At 33.8% G+C, this 16,444-nt stretch overlaps 1 protein-coding gene across 1 annotated transcript; it reads right to left on the reverse strand.

Moving 5' to 3' along the window:
- Positions 1 to 2,878: 2,878 nt before the first annotated feature.
- LOC137922030 (venom serine carboxypeptidase-like) lies at positions 2,879 to 15,071 on the reverse strand. The gene is made up of 9 exons (XM_068764867.1): positions 14,852 to 15,071; positions 13,583 to 13,838; positions 8,285 to 8,459; positions 7,661 to 7,773; positions 6,617 to 6,784; positions 6,202 to 6,369; positions 4,969 to 5,228; positions 3,844 to 3,972; positions 2,879 to 3,177 (listed from the first exon to the last, which is right to left on the reverse strand). The coding sequence occupies exons 1-9, from the start codon at positions 14,878 to 14,880 to the stop codon at positions 3,015 to 3,017; spliced, it is 1,461 nt and encodes a 486-aa protein (XP_068620968.1). The 5' UTR covers positions 14,881 to 15,071; the 3' UTR covers positions 2,879 to 3,014.
- Between the last annotated feature and the right edge of the window lie 1,373 nt (positions 15,072 to 16,444).

Raw genomic sequence — 16,444 nt, forward strand, 5'->3', positions numbered from 1 at the left:
AGTATGAAAATAAAGTACTTTAAAATCTGTAGAAAAAACAGCCTGACATTTAAACATCAATTTTGTCATTTCATTAAAATCTTTTAAAATGGTCATTGTTTGATAAAATTCATTCTATCACAGTTTTAAATGGACGCGACATTAGAATACGAATAGATTTATTTCTTTTTTCCTATTATGATAAGTTAATTTATTGTTCAGATCTATTTTTTTTTTCTTTTTTTTAATATGACAAGTGAGCAAAGAAACAAGGTCTTCATCTGATGATATACCTATACCTTTCTTCTCTCATTCTTTCTACTCTAGTTGTACAAAGATATAACGTACCTCTATGTATAAAAAAATAAAGAGATATTTGATGTCAATCAAGCCATTTTATTAGTCATAAGTCAATAAAATTGTAACTAAAGTACAGTGATCCTGACGTGATGGCAACCTTCGTGTTGCCCAACCGACGAAACAGTAATCTACAATTTTCTACGCGTTACGATGAAACAACAAATTAAACTACGGTCATAGTCGCCTCAACGCTTGAAGTAATTAATTTATCACCGATACGAGCCTCACCAGCGAAAAAAAACAACACCATTGTCAACGCACGCTTCGCATTGAGGCGATTCGCTGTTTCTACTACAGCAATTAGGCGAACGACTCGCAGCACAATTGTTTACCACTACTCTGTCGAAGATCGAAAATAGGTGGAAAATAAGGTGAAGCAAATCTTTCAGCACGACTTACATAAAATCTTTTGCGAATGTTTTACACCGCCCATGTAACAGTACCTACTTGTATTCCATCAACGAGCCTTCAAAGCTGCTCACTAAACGAGACACATGCGTACTTAAATTCGTGCAAGTCTACATCGACGTAAATGATAGCGTTCTGTATGGAAAAGTTATTTAGTTTCTCAACTCCTAAAAATAAAATATCTTTTTAATATGGAGGTAATGACGAATATTTAGGAATTAGCCTTAATACTTAATAACTAATGATTTTTTTGCTACAATTTCTATATTATAAATATAAATTATATTTTGTTAATAGTAGAAAGTGATGAAACAAGCATAAAGTCAATCTGTTGTCATCCCCTCTTATAAGACCGGCCTAAAACTGTGATACAGTTTATTAAGTCATACCAAATATGCTTTCAGGATCTTGAAACATGGGAGAGTACGTTACATTATCTCCTTCATTATCTCATGTTTTAATTCTTCTTCAAAATTGATTGCTCATCATTTGTTAGTGTAAGGAAGACTGCTTGACCAACTTAAACCTGTTTTTCTTACACTGAATGCAGGCAGTACTGCTATGACTTTTTAGTCAGAGCAAGTGTTGGTAGATCTTCACGTCATCATCATCATCATTTCGGCCATAGGACATCCAATGCTAGATTTAGGTCTCCCTCATAGCTTTCCAACAGGACCGGTAAGAACCGCCCTGTATCCAACGTCATCCAATGACCTTCGCCATATAACAGGTTGTCAAATATCTCCCTTCCGCTTTTTTGCTCTTTATTCAATGCTTTATAAAAAGTGTTACAGTGATCGGATTTAGTTCAAATATGCGCCGTTTTGTTCGATAATCTGTTTCCATCTAGACGGCAACTTCATAATACCTCCCTCGTAGAAGGCCCCCTCCTTATTTGCGAAGAACTCGGACAGCCACTTTTCACAAACCTCTTTTGAGTTCAACTTTACACCACCAAGGGCGTTCGCCATGGACAGAAACAGGTGGTAATCACTTGGCGCTATGTCCGGGCTAATGGTGGATGTGATAAAACCTCCCATCCGAGCTCCCGTAGCTTCTGACGAGTCATCAACGAAGTGTGTGGTCTGGCGTTGTCCTGGTGGAACACTACTACACCCTTCCTGTTGGCCAATTCTGGACGCTTCTGGTCGATCGCCTGCTTCAAGCGGTCCAGTTGTTCGCAGTAGATGGTAGAATTAAGCGTCTGGCCATATGGGAGCAGCTCATAGTGGATGATTCCCTTCCAATCCCACCAAACACACAGCAAAACCTTCCTGGCCGTCAATCCCGGCTTGGCCACTGTTTGGGACGATATACCGGCCTTCGACCACGACCGTTTTCGCTTGATATTGTCGTATGTGATCCATTTTTCGTCGCCAGTCACCATCCGCTTCAAGAATGGGTCGAGTTCGTTCCGTTTCAGCAGCATATCGCAGGCGTTGATTCGGTCCAGAAGGTTTTTTTGCGTCAAATCATGCGGCACCCAAACATCAAGCTTTTTTTTGTATCCAGCCTTCTGCAGATGGTTTAAAATGGTTTGGTGACTAACTCCCATCTCCTGGGCGATGTCACGAGATGCCACATGCCGGTCTAACTCGATGTAGTCCATGATTTGATCGGTATTTGCCGCCACAGGTCTTCCGCCGGCTGGCTTATCCATGGTGTCGTTTTCGCCGGCTCTGAATCGTCGAAACTATTACGTAGCGTAGCGTACGTTAGAGTACCATCCCCCAAAACACCATTAATCTCACGGAACGTTTCTCTAGCGGATTTGCCTTTAACGAAGGAAAACTTTAAAATAGCGCGAATTTCGGCGTTAGTGAACTCCATGTTTACACGTCTATAACTGTTGAACGCAATATCCAAACTAATCATGCATAGCGTCGTTTTATAGGTAATGTCAAGACCTTTCAAATTATGTATAGTATTGCCAGATACGAGCTCTGTAGCGCTTTGTACATAGCCGCGAAATTCATAAGACAAAAGGGCGGAAGGGAGATATTTGACAACCTATTATGTCCACATTGACCATCTCCTGCCGTCATGTAACTTACATAATACTGTTCGACGACAAACATGGGATTCTTTGTAACAATGATAAAAGAAATGTTTAGAAAAAAAAATACTTTATTACATATTTACACAACCATCGTGCAGTTATATACATTTAGCACTTAGACGTTAAAATAGCCTGTTCGAATTAACAATTATAAATAATAAAGTTGAACTTATAGGTACTAATTGTGTAGCAGATGACGACGTGTCATCTACTTTTTTTCTGCGACTAATACAACGGTGTCTTTGTCGAGTTCTATACCGCGTACGAAGGCTGAGATGAGACCAAGCGCTGCTGGCGGCTGGTCGGTAGGAACCATATGGCCGGCGCCGCGAACCATCACTTCCGTTAGATTACCAGCTCTTTTATAATATCTGTAAAGGAAAATAATACACCAATACACCTGAATCTTCATATTTTATCGGTAAAGGTCGAAGTTTTCCCGTTTGTTATGGCTCAGTCGATATATAAGATATTTATCAGGATTGGGAAACCACCAAGTTCTCATGTCGCTTACACTGATGCTTTATGTGATTGGCCCAAGAACTCCCTAGAGAGGCTTGAGCTGTCACTGATGACATGTTAATATACAGATTCGGCATACTCAAGAAGTCTACAGTTCGATCGGTTGCATAAGCAGCATTTTGTATCTACAGTGTGATTGATTATGAGTGTAAAAACTCTTTTGTTGTCAATTAATGTATGGTTCACCGTAACCACAAAACAATAATTTAAGAAATAATAAATAACCTAATGAGAATACAGTAAGAAAAGGCGTTCTAAAAATTTTGAATTACTACAGATTAAAATTAATTATTATTTATCATATTGACTTTGTACTGCCAGAAGTTATTAGCCGGGTGGTACATTCGATAAGAAAAAAATAAATAAATATGACGTACATAGGTTCAAGAGCTTTAAAGCTTTTTGCGGACAATTGAATTATTAATTGAGCTATTTAAAGATTTTACGCGTATAACTAATCATTCTGTTATTGTATTTTATAAAATAAGCTTCGTATATGGATAAAATTATCTTACCCTGCAACTTTACCGTCGTGGTACCAGGGCAATCTCTTCGCCTTCCTAAATTCCGAGGTACCAGAGAACGAAAGAGCATTGTACGTGTTCACAGATGGATGGTATGCCACTATGATGTCTAGGTGACCGCTGAAAATATAATGTATATAAATTTTAGACAATTTGTAACGGTTTCAATTGAACACAAAATCCTTTGTAAAGATATAGTTTACAATCGTATGTAAATAACTACGCGTCTTTGCATGTTTTTGTCTACGGATATTCTGGTGTTCTTAGTTTGTTAGCGATGTTAATTAAATCTTAAACCGTGCACTTTGTTTTTAATTGAACCAGCGATTCAAGATCATAAATCAAGGGCATTAAACACTAATCTTCGGCGTATGTGCTTTAGACTTCTACACATATGTAATATGTAATTGTACTGTTGTCTTTTGTTATTTTGTTTAAAAATAATTTAATATTGTAATAATATTGCTACATAAAAAGTCGCTCACTCGCATGGCGTGCACTATACGCGCTCTTGCTTGCGCCTTGGCAGGTAGCCAAGGCGCAGCACGTGCGCCCGCGGCCGTTGCAGTTCTCGGGGAGTCAGATTTGAACCAGGATTGGATGCGCAACCGCTCGTAGACGAATTATTCATTTTCCGCGCACAATAATTATGTTAATTATTCAATAAACGTTTTCCACATGACAATATCAAATAAATATTGTTATTAATCGAGAGAACTATGTTTAGAGATCAATCTTTCTATTCTTTTATAGTACTTTATTTATCGATATTGGTATATCAGTCGCTAGAAGTCCACTGCAAGGCAAAGGTCACGCAATAAGCGACTTCCTGCGAACTTTGCTGTCTCCTTGGTCCACCTAGTGGCGTCTTAACCAGGCAGATTCAACCGGCTCATGGTCGCCACTCAAGAACATTTCGGCCCCAATGGCCATCGGTTGCACACGTGATATGCCCAGCCAACTGCCACTTAAGACAAGACGGTATTTCTCACGAGAAGATATTACGGAGATTTCCTGCCCAATTCAAATAATTGGAATAAAAATGTTTTGCCTATTACAATTATCTATGAACAAGATGGTATGGATATATGAAGGCGTAAATAATTATTTACTTACTTGTAAATCATTACTCTGTAGTTTTCAAGCATTTCCTCTAACCAATGTTTCGCACTGCCCATAAAATCGGGTACTAGCTTTCTGTACACGACTCCTATTGAGGTAAAATTGATGTTGCCAACATGTAGTGCTCTCCTCACATCGTCCCGCTGAATAAAGTCAACGTACCCTCCTTCCAGGCTTATGTCGTCTTGTAGATAATTGTATAGATTTGTTAGCCGGGACTCCGATATGAATAGTTGAAGCAGATAGTTATAATACTGAAAAAAAAAATTGAAATTTCCGAAAAATGAAGTATGCGACGGATCTCGTTACAGTCTGAACATGAGTCAAGAAAGATTGTATTATGAAAAAAAATATGGATTATCATCATTATTGTTTTAGGAGTGCGACGACAACTGCTGGACATAGGCCTCCATTGTGTATTTGCAATACAGCCAGTTGAAAGCGACCAATATCTAACAGCTTAGTTATAAGCTTGTGTGTGGACTTCCCTAAGGATCCTTAGGACCCGGCGGCCATCCGTTCTGCGTGATATTTTTGGCCTCCACACTGTCACCTCAGTTTCCAATCTGCTAGTCTGTGACGGTTACTTCTCATTATTGTTATAAATACCGTTTTCATATGGCTATATCTTTAAAATTGGTGTATGAAATTATATGTAGCGATCTATTTTCCTAATATCACTTTATTAGTATTTTTATTATTACTTAAATCTAAAATATATTATCATGATCACTGTGTGCGTTAAACTCTAGAGAGACGAGTGAAAACATAACAAGGCCTAATGTAGTTAAATATTTAGTAATAATAGGTTTTATTAATAATAGGCTATAGGTTTAAAAAGTTTAAAAGGGATGAATGAATAACTCATTTGTCAGTAAAAACTTTAAATTTAAAGCTTTTGCACATATTTCCGAACATTGTATAACGTTTCATATGAAATATGTTGCAATAATTTAATGTAGGTAAGTCTCCAAGGACAGATAGTAAACAATAATTAATTTTAATATGTAGAGATTGGAATTTTGAAAACGAGTTTTGTTACTATTTTATGATTACCCAAAAACCATTGATTTTTCGAAAGGGTGTACCATACATCAATTGAAAGAAAATGAGCTAAAGATTCACCATTTTAATGTAGCTATAATCAATTTTCTAGTATATTAATAACAAATGAAACCTTATAAGAAAAGTAACGCCAAATCGGCTTAAAATTTCAAGTATGCTCACCGCATATGCCTTAAGCATTTCTCCGTTGTTGATGAATTGTGTGACGGCAGTTTCAAGATGGTTCATGGCATCGGCTACTTTATCGTCCAACAGTCCAACTTCACGCGCGAAGTAGCTGTAGCGTTGTAGAGTTAAAGGATCGATGAACCCGTTGCCGATCGCGAGACCCTGCGGTTATTTCAATGAAACCATTTATTTACAAATCTTTTTAAAAAATACACCTTCAATAACTTAAGTAGTGTTCCCGGACGCCATCTCAGCATATCGCGTGTTCCGCAGTATCGAGGTGAACGCGGTTTTGGTCCAGCTCTTCACGGCGCACGGGGGGTTCTCCGAGTACCTTCACCGGTTTTAGCTCAAGGAGGACCCCTCGTGCTTCTATGAATCGGGCATGCACTTTATACTTAATTCATACCTGTAAATTGATTGGCTCATCCTCTTCTCTGTGCCAGTGGATTTGTACCGCTAATGAAGGTATGTGCTTCCCAGCATAGGATTCCCCGGCTATAGTCAGCGGGGCTTTTCTTAGCTCCGGGAATAACGTGAGGAATTGTTGAAGAGCTGTGTAGAGGTTTTCTCCAATCTATGTGACAAAAATAAGTTTTATATGTTACGCTGCTATTCGGATTAAGTTATGTAGTCGGACTACGAAGATTTTCCAAAAAAAAAAGCAAATGTTTTATGTACCACAAATTACTAAAGTATTATATTTATTTTAAATATTAAATAGATTAATAATTTGTGGTTTATAAAATATCTTGCTATATTATTTATTATCTTTTTTTTTCTATTGAAATGCGACTGGTCGATTATTTCTGTCAGTAAAAAGTCTGCAAAATCAGATGGTAAACATTAATTTGTGTTTATTAGTTACTTGAATTTTAGAAACGCTATTTCATACTATTTTATCATTACGTTGTTTCTGGAACCATTGCTTTTTAATAAATTTTGCTGAACAATAATTAATTACAGAAGAGCTTTATATTCAACAATTTCAAGTTTTTACACCCTATATATAGCTTATCACCTTGTATATTATATTCATCTATATATTCATATATATTTCATATATATATTCAACTCTCTCAATATTCAACTCTATTAATCTATTACCATCTTAAATATCTAATAGATTCAGGTGTTACTTTACGGAAGTTTATCCTAAGTAAGAAAGGGACTAATATATAGGAACTTCCGCTATGCAGCAGTAGTCGTGCAATGTGAGGAAGCCCCGTGGAGGGGTGAAACACGTGTTGAGTGAATTCATTTCGCGACTACTGCTGCATAGCGGAAGTAGCTATATATTAGTCTCTTTCTTACGTATTACCATCTTAACATAAGTTTAGTTTCATTATACTACATAAATCACAACTTTTTTTATTTAATAACAATTATTAATTTTAATGATTGTATTAAGTAAAGGAATAATGGATTATTATTTTGGATAATAAATACCCACAGTGGTCTGGTTCGTGGCATAACCACGGTCGTCGTCAGTGAAACTGAACCCTGTGCCGACCGGGTTGTCGATGAAGAGCAGCGAATGGTTCTTCCCCCATGAGTATTTCATTTCTAATAACAAGTACGTTTTATTTAGTTTTAAAATGATAAGATATCGTTATTCTAATGTTAATTATAGTAAAAAAAACAATGATTTCATTCTTTCTTTCTTTTAAACCTGTTGTAACATGTTGTTGAGTATTTAATACGAGGGGAGGTTTATTCCAAATTATTACGTTTTAGACTGGAAACGAAGAATGATCGAAGTCAGATTTGCGTGAAGAACAAAGTAGTCAAAGATTATTCTGACGATCGTAGATTTCTCTCATGATTTGTGTCAAGGAATTGCAAGTATGGATTTAAATGGGCAAAAAAGTATTAGATACGGGTAAAGAATTACTTTATTCTCTATTTTAGTTAGTTACCTATTTCCTATTTTAGTTAAGGCAAATTTTTCCACTCGCAAATTGACAACCATTTCAAATCACATAAAGTAGTAGAAACTTGGTCGTGTTACCGAAGATTAAAAATAAATATAGTTATTGAGAAGATGGTCTAATTATTGGCGAAGAGTAGTTTGTACCTTCTAAATTGCTATTTTCTGTGACACGGAAAGGGCCGATTTCAGTAAAAAGACCGTACAGGGACGAAGCTCCTGGTCCGCCCTGCAGCCAGATTATCCAAGGAGTCTCTTCCACGGGCTTGTCTGCGACGGGGAAGTACCAGAACCAGAGGTTCGAATTGTATTCCTTGTCTATCTGAAAGTTAACACATTTAAAAGTTATAGCTTAATTACATTTTATTATGACTCGTATATGACGACTTGAAACAGATATATTCAGATGGCAGAGTTTTATAGCGATCCTCCGCCGCGACTGGTTTACTACGTAACATTGAACTGCCCATATTCATTAAATTAATACATAATTATTTTAACAATAAATTGTTGATTTAAAGTATAATTTTTATTATGTCTGTATTGATCTAGCCTAAGACAGTAAGAGGCTGGATGCAGCCGCCTTTAACCAATCCTGTGGGGGAGGCCTATGTACAGTAATGCCCCTCCTGTGGCAGAAATAATGATAATGAAGGTTATTAACTTTTATCGTGGACATTAGTTTGAGGTTATGGAGCGTTGATATATTTTGGTCGCTGTCGATGCTAGTCCACTGTTGCCTTATTGGCATTTAAATCGTTTACGAAGTTAAGGCTGGGGGCTCCCGTGGAAATTTCAGCTAGAGTCTCCGAAGTCTTCTATCGCTAATATAGCCTTCAAAGCTCGACGTAAGCTGTCAGTCAGTGTGTGCAGCATTTTGACTGAAGGTATGGAGCCAAATGCAGATTTACCCCTCTCAGATACCTTCAGTCAAAATGCTGAACCGAACACCAGTAAGATCAAGTCGAGACTTGAACTGACTGGTGTTTGGTTAACTTTATTACCACTTAGAAAAACGTTATGAAGCGTTGAAGGCGCTTAACCAAGTCCCTTTCACCACAAAGTAAGAGGGCTCCCTCAAGACCCTCGTCTTCGGCTTACATTATTTATTTCGCTCGACTAAGCAGCCACCTAGCATGGATCAATAAAGTAGTCGCCCGAAAGATCATAAGGAACCGTGTTTATTTTAATTTATTTATTTGTTCATATTATTATTCACCTCCGTTCATTTACTGTGATTACTTATGTACGTCACTAAAAAAATGATAGAAGAATCCAATCTAATAGATGCTAGAATTAGACAAACTAACCCCTGTGATAACATAAAAGATTTTAACGAGTAATGCAGTACAAATAGTATTTTGATTATAGATTAAACAATGTAAATTCTAAATATAAAAATGACACATTTTATAGCCCCGAGCCATAATGGTTTTTTTAACCTCCGCTTCGACAACGTACTACCTACGTATTTTGCAGCTTAATTTATTATTATTTTTAATAATTTGAGCAGAGGTAATTATTTTGCATATAATAAGTCGAAAAAAAAACATGTTAAAAAAAGCTTATTTTTGTGTTCCCTAATTGCGTCGATGCGTGTATAATCGTATTTCGAGCAACCGCGTTCATCATTAGTGTCTTTTGAGTGATATTACATCAAAAGTATTTCTACCATTTGAGTCGCCAACAAAATAATTGTTTATAATTTAGTAATATATTCCTACTATTGGAAAACTAGTCTCGTCTCAGAAGATCGTAATCTATCAAGCTGATCTAGTACACATTCCATCTCCGGGAAATTTAAAACGACAACCTAAATTGAATTTCTTTACGTGTTTAATTAATATCCTGCTTATATTCAGAGTTTTTTTTTAAACTGTTATTCATGACAAAAATGATTTCTTAATTATTAATATATGGTGATTCATTATAAGCGCGAAAGCTTTGAAGGGGTGAATATAATACATATTTTTAGCAAAAAGCGTTAAAATTTGTACACTGTAACCAATTGCCTCGTATAAAGTGTACATTTTCAAATATGTTACATTTATTTTATTTTTTCTATTAAAATGCTGCAGGCCAATAACTACTCGCAATACAAAATCTGCAGGAACAGACTCTAAACAATAAACAATTTTAAAATGCAGTAATCATAATTTTGAAAAAGCTTTATCGCATTACATTAATTGTTATCTATGAAACCATTGATTTTTTGATACGGTGTACCGTACACTAATTAGCAGTAAATGAGCAATGGACTGACGACATAGTGAAGGTTGCGGGAATTCCCAGGATCAGTCATCGTGACGACTTTTGGGGGAGGCCTATGCCTGGCAGTGGGGGTTTCGTTCACCCATTTGAAGCTTTTACATCGATAAACAATTATCTTGAATTATTAAATATGTTATTTCAATTAAATTTATAATATATATAAAATATAATTTATATAAAATTTACCCTTACTGTTTTATTATTAATTATAATAAAGCTACTTGATCAGTATACGATTTGCAATTGCATTAAAAACTAGCTTATAACGACCTTAATTTAAAATCTTAATATAGGCAAGAAAGCCTGTATGAAAGTAGGGTGATGGTCATTTTCTCCAGCCATTTGTAATTTCTTTACCGGCTTCTAAAAAGTTTTTACTGACGTGCATATCAAGTAAACAATCTATATAGCTAGCATATTTTTAGGTTATTAGTTTATGTTATTATTATAATTGGATAAACGTTATTTTGAATTTAATAAATTGTTTACAATATTTTACTTTGCTTAAATATATTAACCTAACAACGATTCCTCATTGAACTATTTTGAACCATTTAAATTAGTTTTTCCTGACATTGAATAACAAAGAACTATTGAATAAAATAAAATTAATATAAATTTGTTTATACTCTTTCGATAGGTAAGACGAGTTTTTAGCGACGAACTAACTAATGATATATCCTGTGTTATTCGTAATCTAAGGATATAACCTGTTGCTTTTGGTACACGATAATAACGGATTATGCTATTACTTTAACATTTATAGTAGAATAGCGTTATTCGTTTTTTTTTATTAGAAAGAGTCCGATGACCTCAACACTGAATGAGAATAATTTTATTTTCCTTGTTTTTATATTAGAGCTATATACAGCAAGATATTATAATTTATGTGATGTTACGATTTTATGACTAGCAGGCAATTGTGTTTTTACCATTTTAACGTTTAAAAAAACCGTTTCTACAGTTATAACACCACAAACCAAAACTGTAGTGTTCATTTGTTAATTAAAAGAATATCGAATCATTTCATATTAGAGCATAATGCTTCTTTGAAAAAAATACTTTTTGTGTTTGTCAAAATAATTTTTTCTTGCAATACAACGTTTTTGTCGTAGCTAACTTATTTATTATTACATTCTGCAATAATTTTTACAACCTAAAGAGGTCAATATATTGTTTTTTTTTTCTATAAAAATCAGTCTTAAACAACTTTAAAATTCATATAACGCTTAACTGCAAAATTTTAAAACTTCTATGCCCGATGTGCTTTTCTAAATAAAGTTAAATCCGTTAGAATATAACTATTACAGAAAGTGGCATAAATTATAATCCACTAATAGAACTTTGGATTGATGGTAATGTTTGTGTGCGTCGTGATCCAGTGTTTACATCAGGATCCAATACACAACTTATGGCCATAATCCATCACTCCGTCACCGATGTTGATATTTCATTACAATATTTATGATTAAAGTTTAGAAATTTCGATTTATTTACGAAAAGTTTTATTTAATATACACTGATAACTTAATATTAGTTTGATCCAATAAATTTTTAATTAATAAAATAGATTTTTAAATATTGTACTAGTAGGTTATAAAAAAACAAAATTGAATAAACCTATAGAGTTCTAATGTATAGCTTATAATAATACGAAATATCAATTCAAAGGATTTAAGAAAACATCTAGATATCTACTCTCAAAGGTCGATATATTGAAGAGATGTAAACATTTGAATTTATATTTAATATCAAAATGAAAGGTTAAAACGACTTATTCGAATATCTAATCTTTACTTTTCGATATATTTATCAAGTTACGATAAAATCTTTCCACAAGTACTTTGGTTTATCTGTTCAAAGAGTATTATGTAATGACTACGGGTGCAATGTGGCGCATGGGTAATTGATGGTGGTTGCGCGTTGGCTCACCATTTCGCTTCGAGATAGGAAATTGCACCAAGAACAGTCCCACGCTCGCGAGGTCACGTCGACATGTGTGTCCCCAATGCAACGCCGTCGCCGCTTGCAGCGCATCCAATCCAAACCAATTCAATCACTACATCTACTTCTGACATTTACCGAGTTTTCTCTTAATAATTATTAATTTACAAGAAAATAATTAAACACGATAAATTCATTTAAAATCGGCAATACACCGGAGAAATAGTTTATTATCTATTACCGCGTCGTGTGTTCTACTTACAAATTTATCTTATTTTATTAGTAAAACTTTTAGATTTTTTTTTAATTGAGGGTGTTTGTTATTAATTTATTTACTCTTTATTGTACATCAATACTATTGTACATCGATCTTATTGTAAATGGCTATTTCTTTCAGACAATCCTTAATGGATCTAGTTACTATGAAAAATTTTGTTTACGAAACTTATTACTATTAAAATATAGTAAATAATATATAACAAGTCATTATAAAAATATATGCTATGTGAATATTTTTTAACATTTCGATATTATGGCAAATATAACCAAGTTATTAACCAAATATTTCTAAATATGTTTGAATATGTTTTTTCATTTTTTTTTAAATTACAAAAGAACGACGTGGAACTTTTAAAACACAGATTCAAATTAAAATGGTATTTGTCGTGATACATAGGTAAAATATAGTTGTTATAAATAAATAGAAACAACTATTTCACGACATAATTGAATCGATAATTTTGTTACTTATGTCATTTAATATCATTAACATAATAATTTAAAGTGCTATACTTTTTTTATATTTTTAATTATACTTTTTCATATAGCATTTACTACTGTCATGATAAAACCATTATCTGATAATGGGTGTCTGAAAGATATCGCCGTTTGTATGACCACTCTTCGTGCATCATCTTTTGCCTATTACATCTTGTTTTTTTTTTTTTGGCAAATAAATAAACATGTCCTTATTACGTTATGGTTTATTTTTTAAGAGTAAAAAAAATAAACACTAACTACATATTTTCGCCTAAAAAAAAGAGTAAAATAAATAAAAATAATTACGAGATATTCTTTCATCATCACCATGATATCAGCCTATAGACGCCCAGTGGAAGGCATAGGCGTACTCCAAAGATCGTCAAGATGATCGGTTCTGCGCTGGCCGCTTTCAACGACTTCCTGTAACCAATGTCTTTGATCCACCTAGTGGAGATATATGTTACTTACTGTTAAATATCCCGCGTAGCTTTCCATGTCAGGCAAAGTGTACCCAGGGTCAACGAACGCAGCTTTCCTTGCTTCGTCAAATTTCTTCTCTTCGATATAAGGCGTAAGGAGTAACGGTTCACCGGCATCATATCCAGTTCTTATGCGGCTACTCTGATATGTACTTTCCATGAAGGTCAGAATAGGTTCAGGCGCCTCGCCCGGTGGTAATTCCGGTAGCAAATAGTGTTCCGTGCAAACTATAAGTTGCGTTATCCTACAAAATGTAAAGTAATTATATTTAAAGTGACCACTTTTATAAGTCATAAGAAGAATGCTAGAAGAGACCAAATTAATAGAAACTAGAATTAGATTGAACACATCTATACGGCAACCTTCAAAGGTTACGAGGGTTCGAAACGCGCCCTTTTCTGAGAAGAGCTCACAACAAACTCGGACAGGTTTTTTTTGTGGTCTCTTTACAATATCCTTAATACTCTAGTTGGAGAATTTATTCCCAGGCTCTATTTTTCACTTAAAAATCCTTCACACCATAATAGAATGTTTTTACAAGTGTTTGTTTATTAAACTTCTTAAATTTATTATAAGATAACTTTGAGACATTAATGTATTGCAATACTGTACACAATTACTAATAAAGGAATTATTATTTTTGAAGAATACTGGACTTAGTTAAAATTTAACGTAATTAATAATGTTAATATAATTATCATATTATAATTAGTAATAGAGTTTATTTCACGAAAATCTAAGTGTAAAAGTAAAAATAATTAAAAAATCACTCAATCATAAAGATAGCCACGCATCCAAAACTTTGTAAGTTTTTTTCTTAATATAATCAATATTCCGATCCTGGCAGTAATATGAAGAAAATTAGGATCAATATATAAATACACGATAAACTGTAAATATATACTTAAATGAACAATATGTCAATGTTTATACGTTTCCAAAATGCTTAACTGAGCCTATTTGAACGTATATATATTTGTTTCGATATTTAACGTATCAAATAATGTTCAAATGTTAAAATTAAAAAACAAAATTATTACGCAATTAAGCATTATAATAATTAAAAATTCTGACGCACCTGACTATTTAAGGTTTGTACAACATTGTTAATGTTTATAATATACAACAGAAAATTTGTAAAAAAACTAGATTAAGATTTAATAATTATATAGGTTTGTATACATATTAACTATATAAAACAGGTGATTGAAGTAACACATATAGAATTATGAAATATAGTAATAAATATATACTCACGACAGTAAAATGGTCCATCGCGGAATCATTATTGAATTCGTATACCGGGAGACTGGGTACAGTGCGATGCTCTCGTCACAGAGATCTTCCAAGGCGGAATGGAACGGTAGTACTAGCGACGGAAACCTTGTATACCCCCGCGGCTCGCTCGTACTTGCGTCTTGAACTTGGATTTATCTCTATCTTAAATACAGGGTGTCCGGTTTTACTTGTTTACTAGTTGACGCCGTTAAAACATTAACGATCCGCAATTGATACCTCCATTGAAATAAGATCTTCACCGTATCTTATCTATGTAAGTATGAATAAAAAATACCGTTATTTATTTAGTATTAATAAAGTTTTGTATTTCCAACTAATAATATATTTAAAGCGACATTTGCTGCTTGTAATATAATTAAACTTAAAATTTGACAGCGTTGAACTAATTATTATTAATGTTATTTCATTAATATTAATAAGTATTATTTAAAATATTGTCTCCAGAAAATTATTTTTAAATGTATTAAAATGTGCAAACATTCATAGAAAGTATTTAGTTATTGTATTAATATTTTTCTTTTTTTTTTGTAATATCACTGTAATAATTATAAACTCCTGTATATTATTCAATTAACTATGTCCTGTCTTGTTGTAATATTACTTAGAGATCTACGTAGTTAAATAGTTCTGTTTTATTTATGTATTAACGTTTGGATATAAGATAGAAAAATTATAATCAGGGCTATTGACGGCAACAATGGACAAACAGGTTAAAATTTGTAACACGAAAGTATAGAAAACGAATGTTTTATTTTTCTGATGATGCAGCTTTCTTATTAAAAATAAATAAGGTTATACCGCTTAAAATCTTCCCGCCAAGTAGGCGCATCGCGTCGCGTCGAATTGCGTTGAACGCAACAACCTGTATAGTGCCGGAGAACAGGTATGGGGTACCAATGACCTGTTTAGCATAAACTCGCTCCCACGCTCCCGACATTCGCGATAGATTCTTGCACGCTTTTAAAATGTGATTTGCTCTATATTTAGGATGTGTAGTAAAACAAACATCGACGCGGTACTGTTGAGACGTGAACGCGATCCATAATAGCGCATTACGGCGCCGGCTATACAATTGGAGCCGCAGTTACAATTTCCCACGCTCTGGGTTTTTTTCGGAGCGTAAAATTGACATTCAGAACACGCGTTGGTCCCTCATGATCCATTTAAGACGTGAATTGGAAATTATTTGAAACCACCTCTGTGAATAAACACGCTGCTTCTGGATTATTTGTCTGTGTTTTTTTTAATAAGAAAAATTTTAGGTTCTTTTTTATATTAGTTTTTATTGTTTATTAGTTTATTTTCAATGACAAATATTAAAAAAAAAATTATTATAACATTTTTACTTTGTTGTTTTATGTCCAATATTTTATTATATATATTATAATCTGTGATGAAATAAAACGTAGTTTATTTATTTAATAATACTTTTTATTTAATTTTTTAATTCTAGGAAAACTTAACTGACATCATAAAGGCTTAGAAAAATTAAACTTTAGAAATAACTTTCTTTACATTCGATTTTTGAAATGCAGAAACTATTTTGTAATA

This window comes from Battus philenor, unplaced genomic scaffold (assembly GCF_028537555.1).
Source record: "Battus philenor isolate CCGP_79_NKW_IND1 unplaced genomic scaffold, ilBatPhil1.0.hap1 SCAF_2, whole genome shotgun sequence".
Taxonomy (NCBI): domain Eukaryota; kingdom Metazoa; phylum Arthropoda; class Insecta; order Lepidoptera; family Papilionidae; genus Battus; species Battus philenor.

Coding starts and splice junctions, on each gene's coding strand:
- LOC137922030 (XM_068764867.1), bottom strand. CDS start 14,880: ATGATTCCGCGATGGACCATTTTACTGTC. Junction 8,460..13,582: donor GCTACGCGGGATATTTAACA/GTAAGTAACATA, acceptor GTTAACTTTCAG/ATAGACAAGGAATACAATTC. Junction 6,370..6,616: donor ATGAGCCAATCAATTTACAG/GTATGAATTAAG, acceptor AAATAACCGCAG/GGTCTCGCGATCGGCAACGG.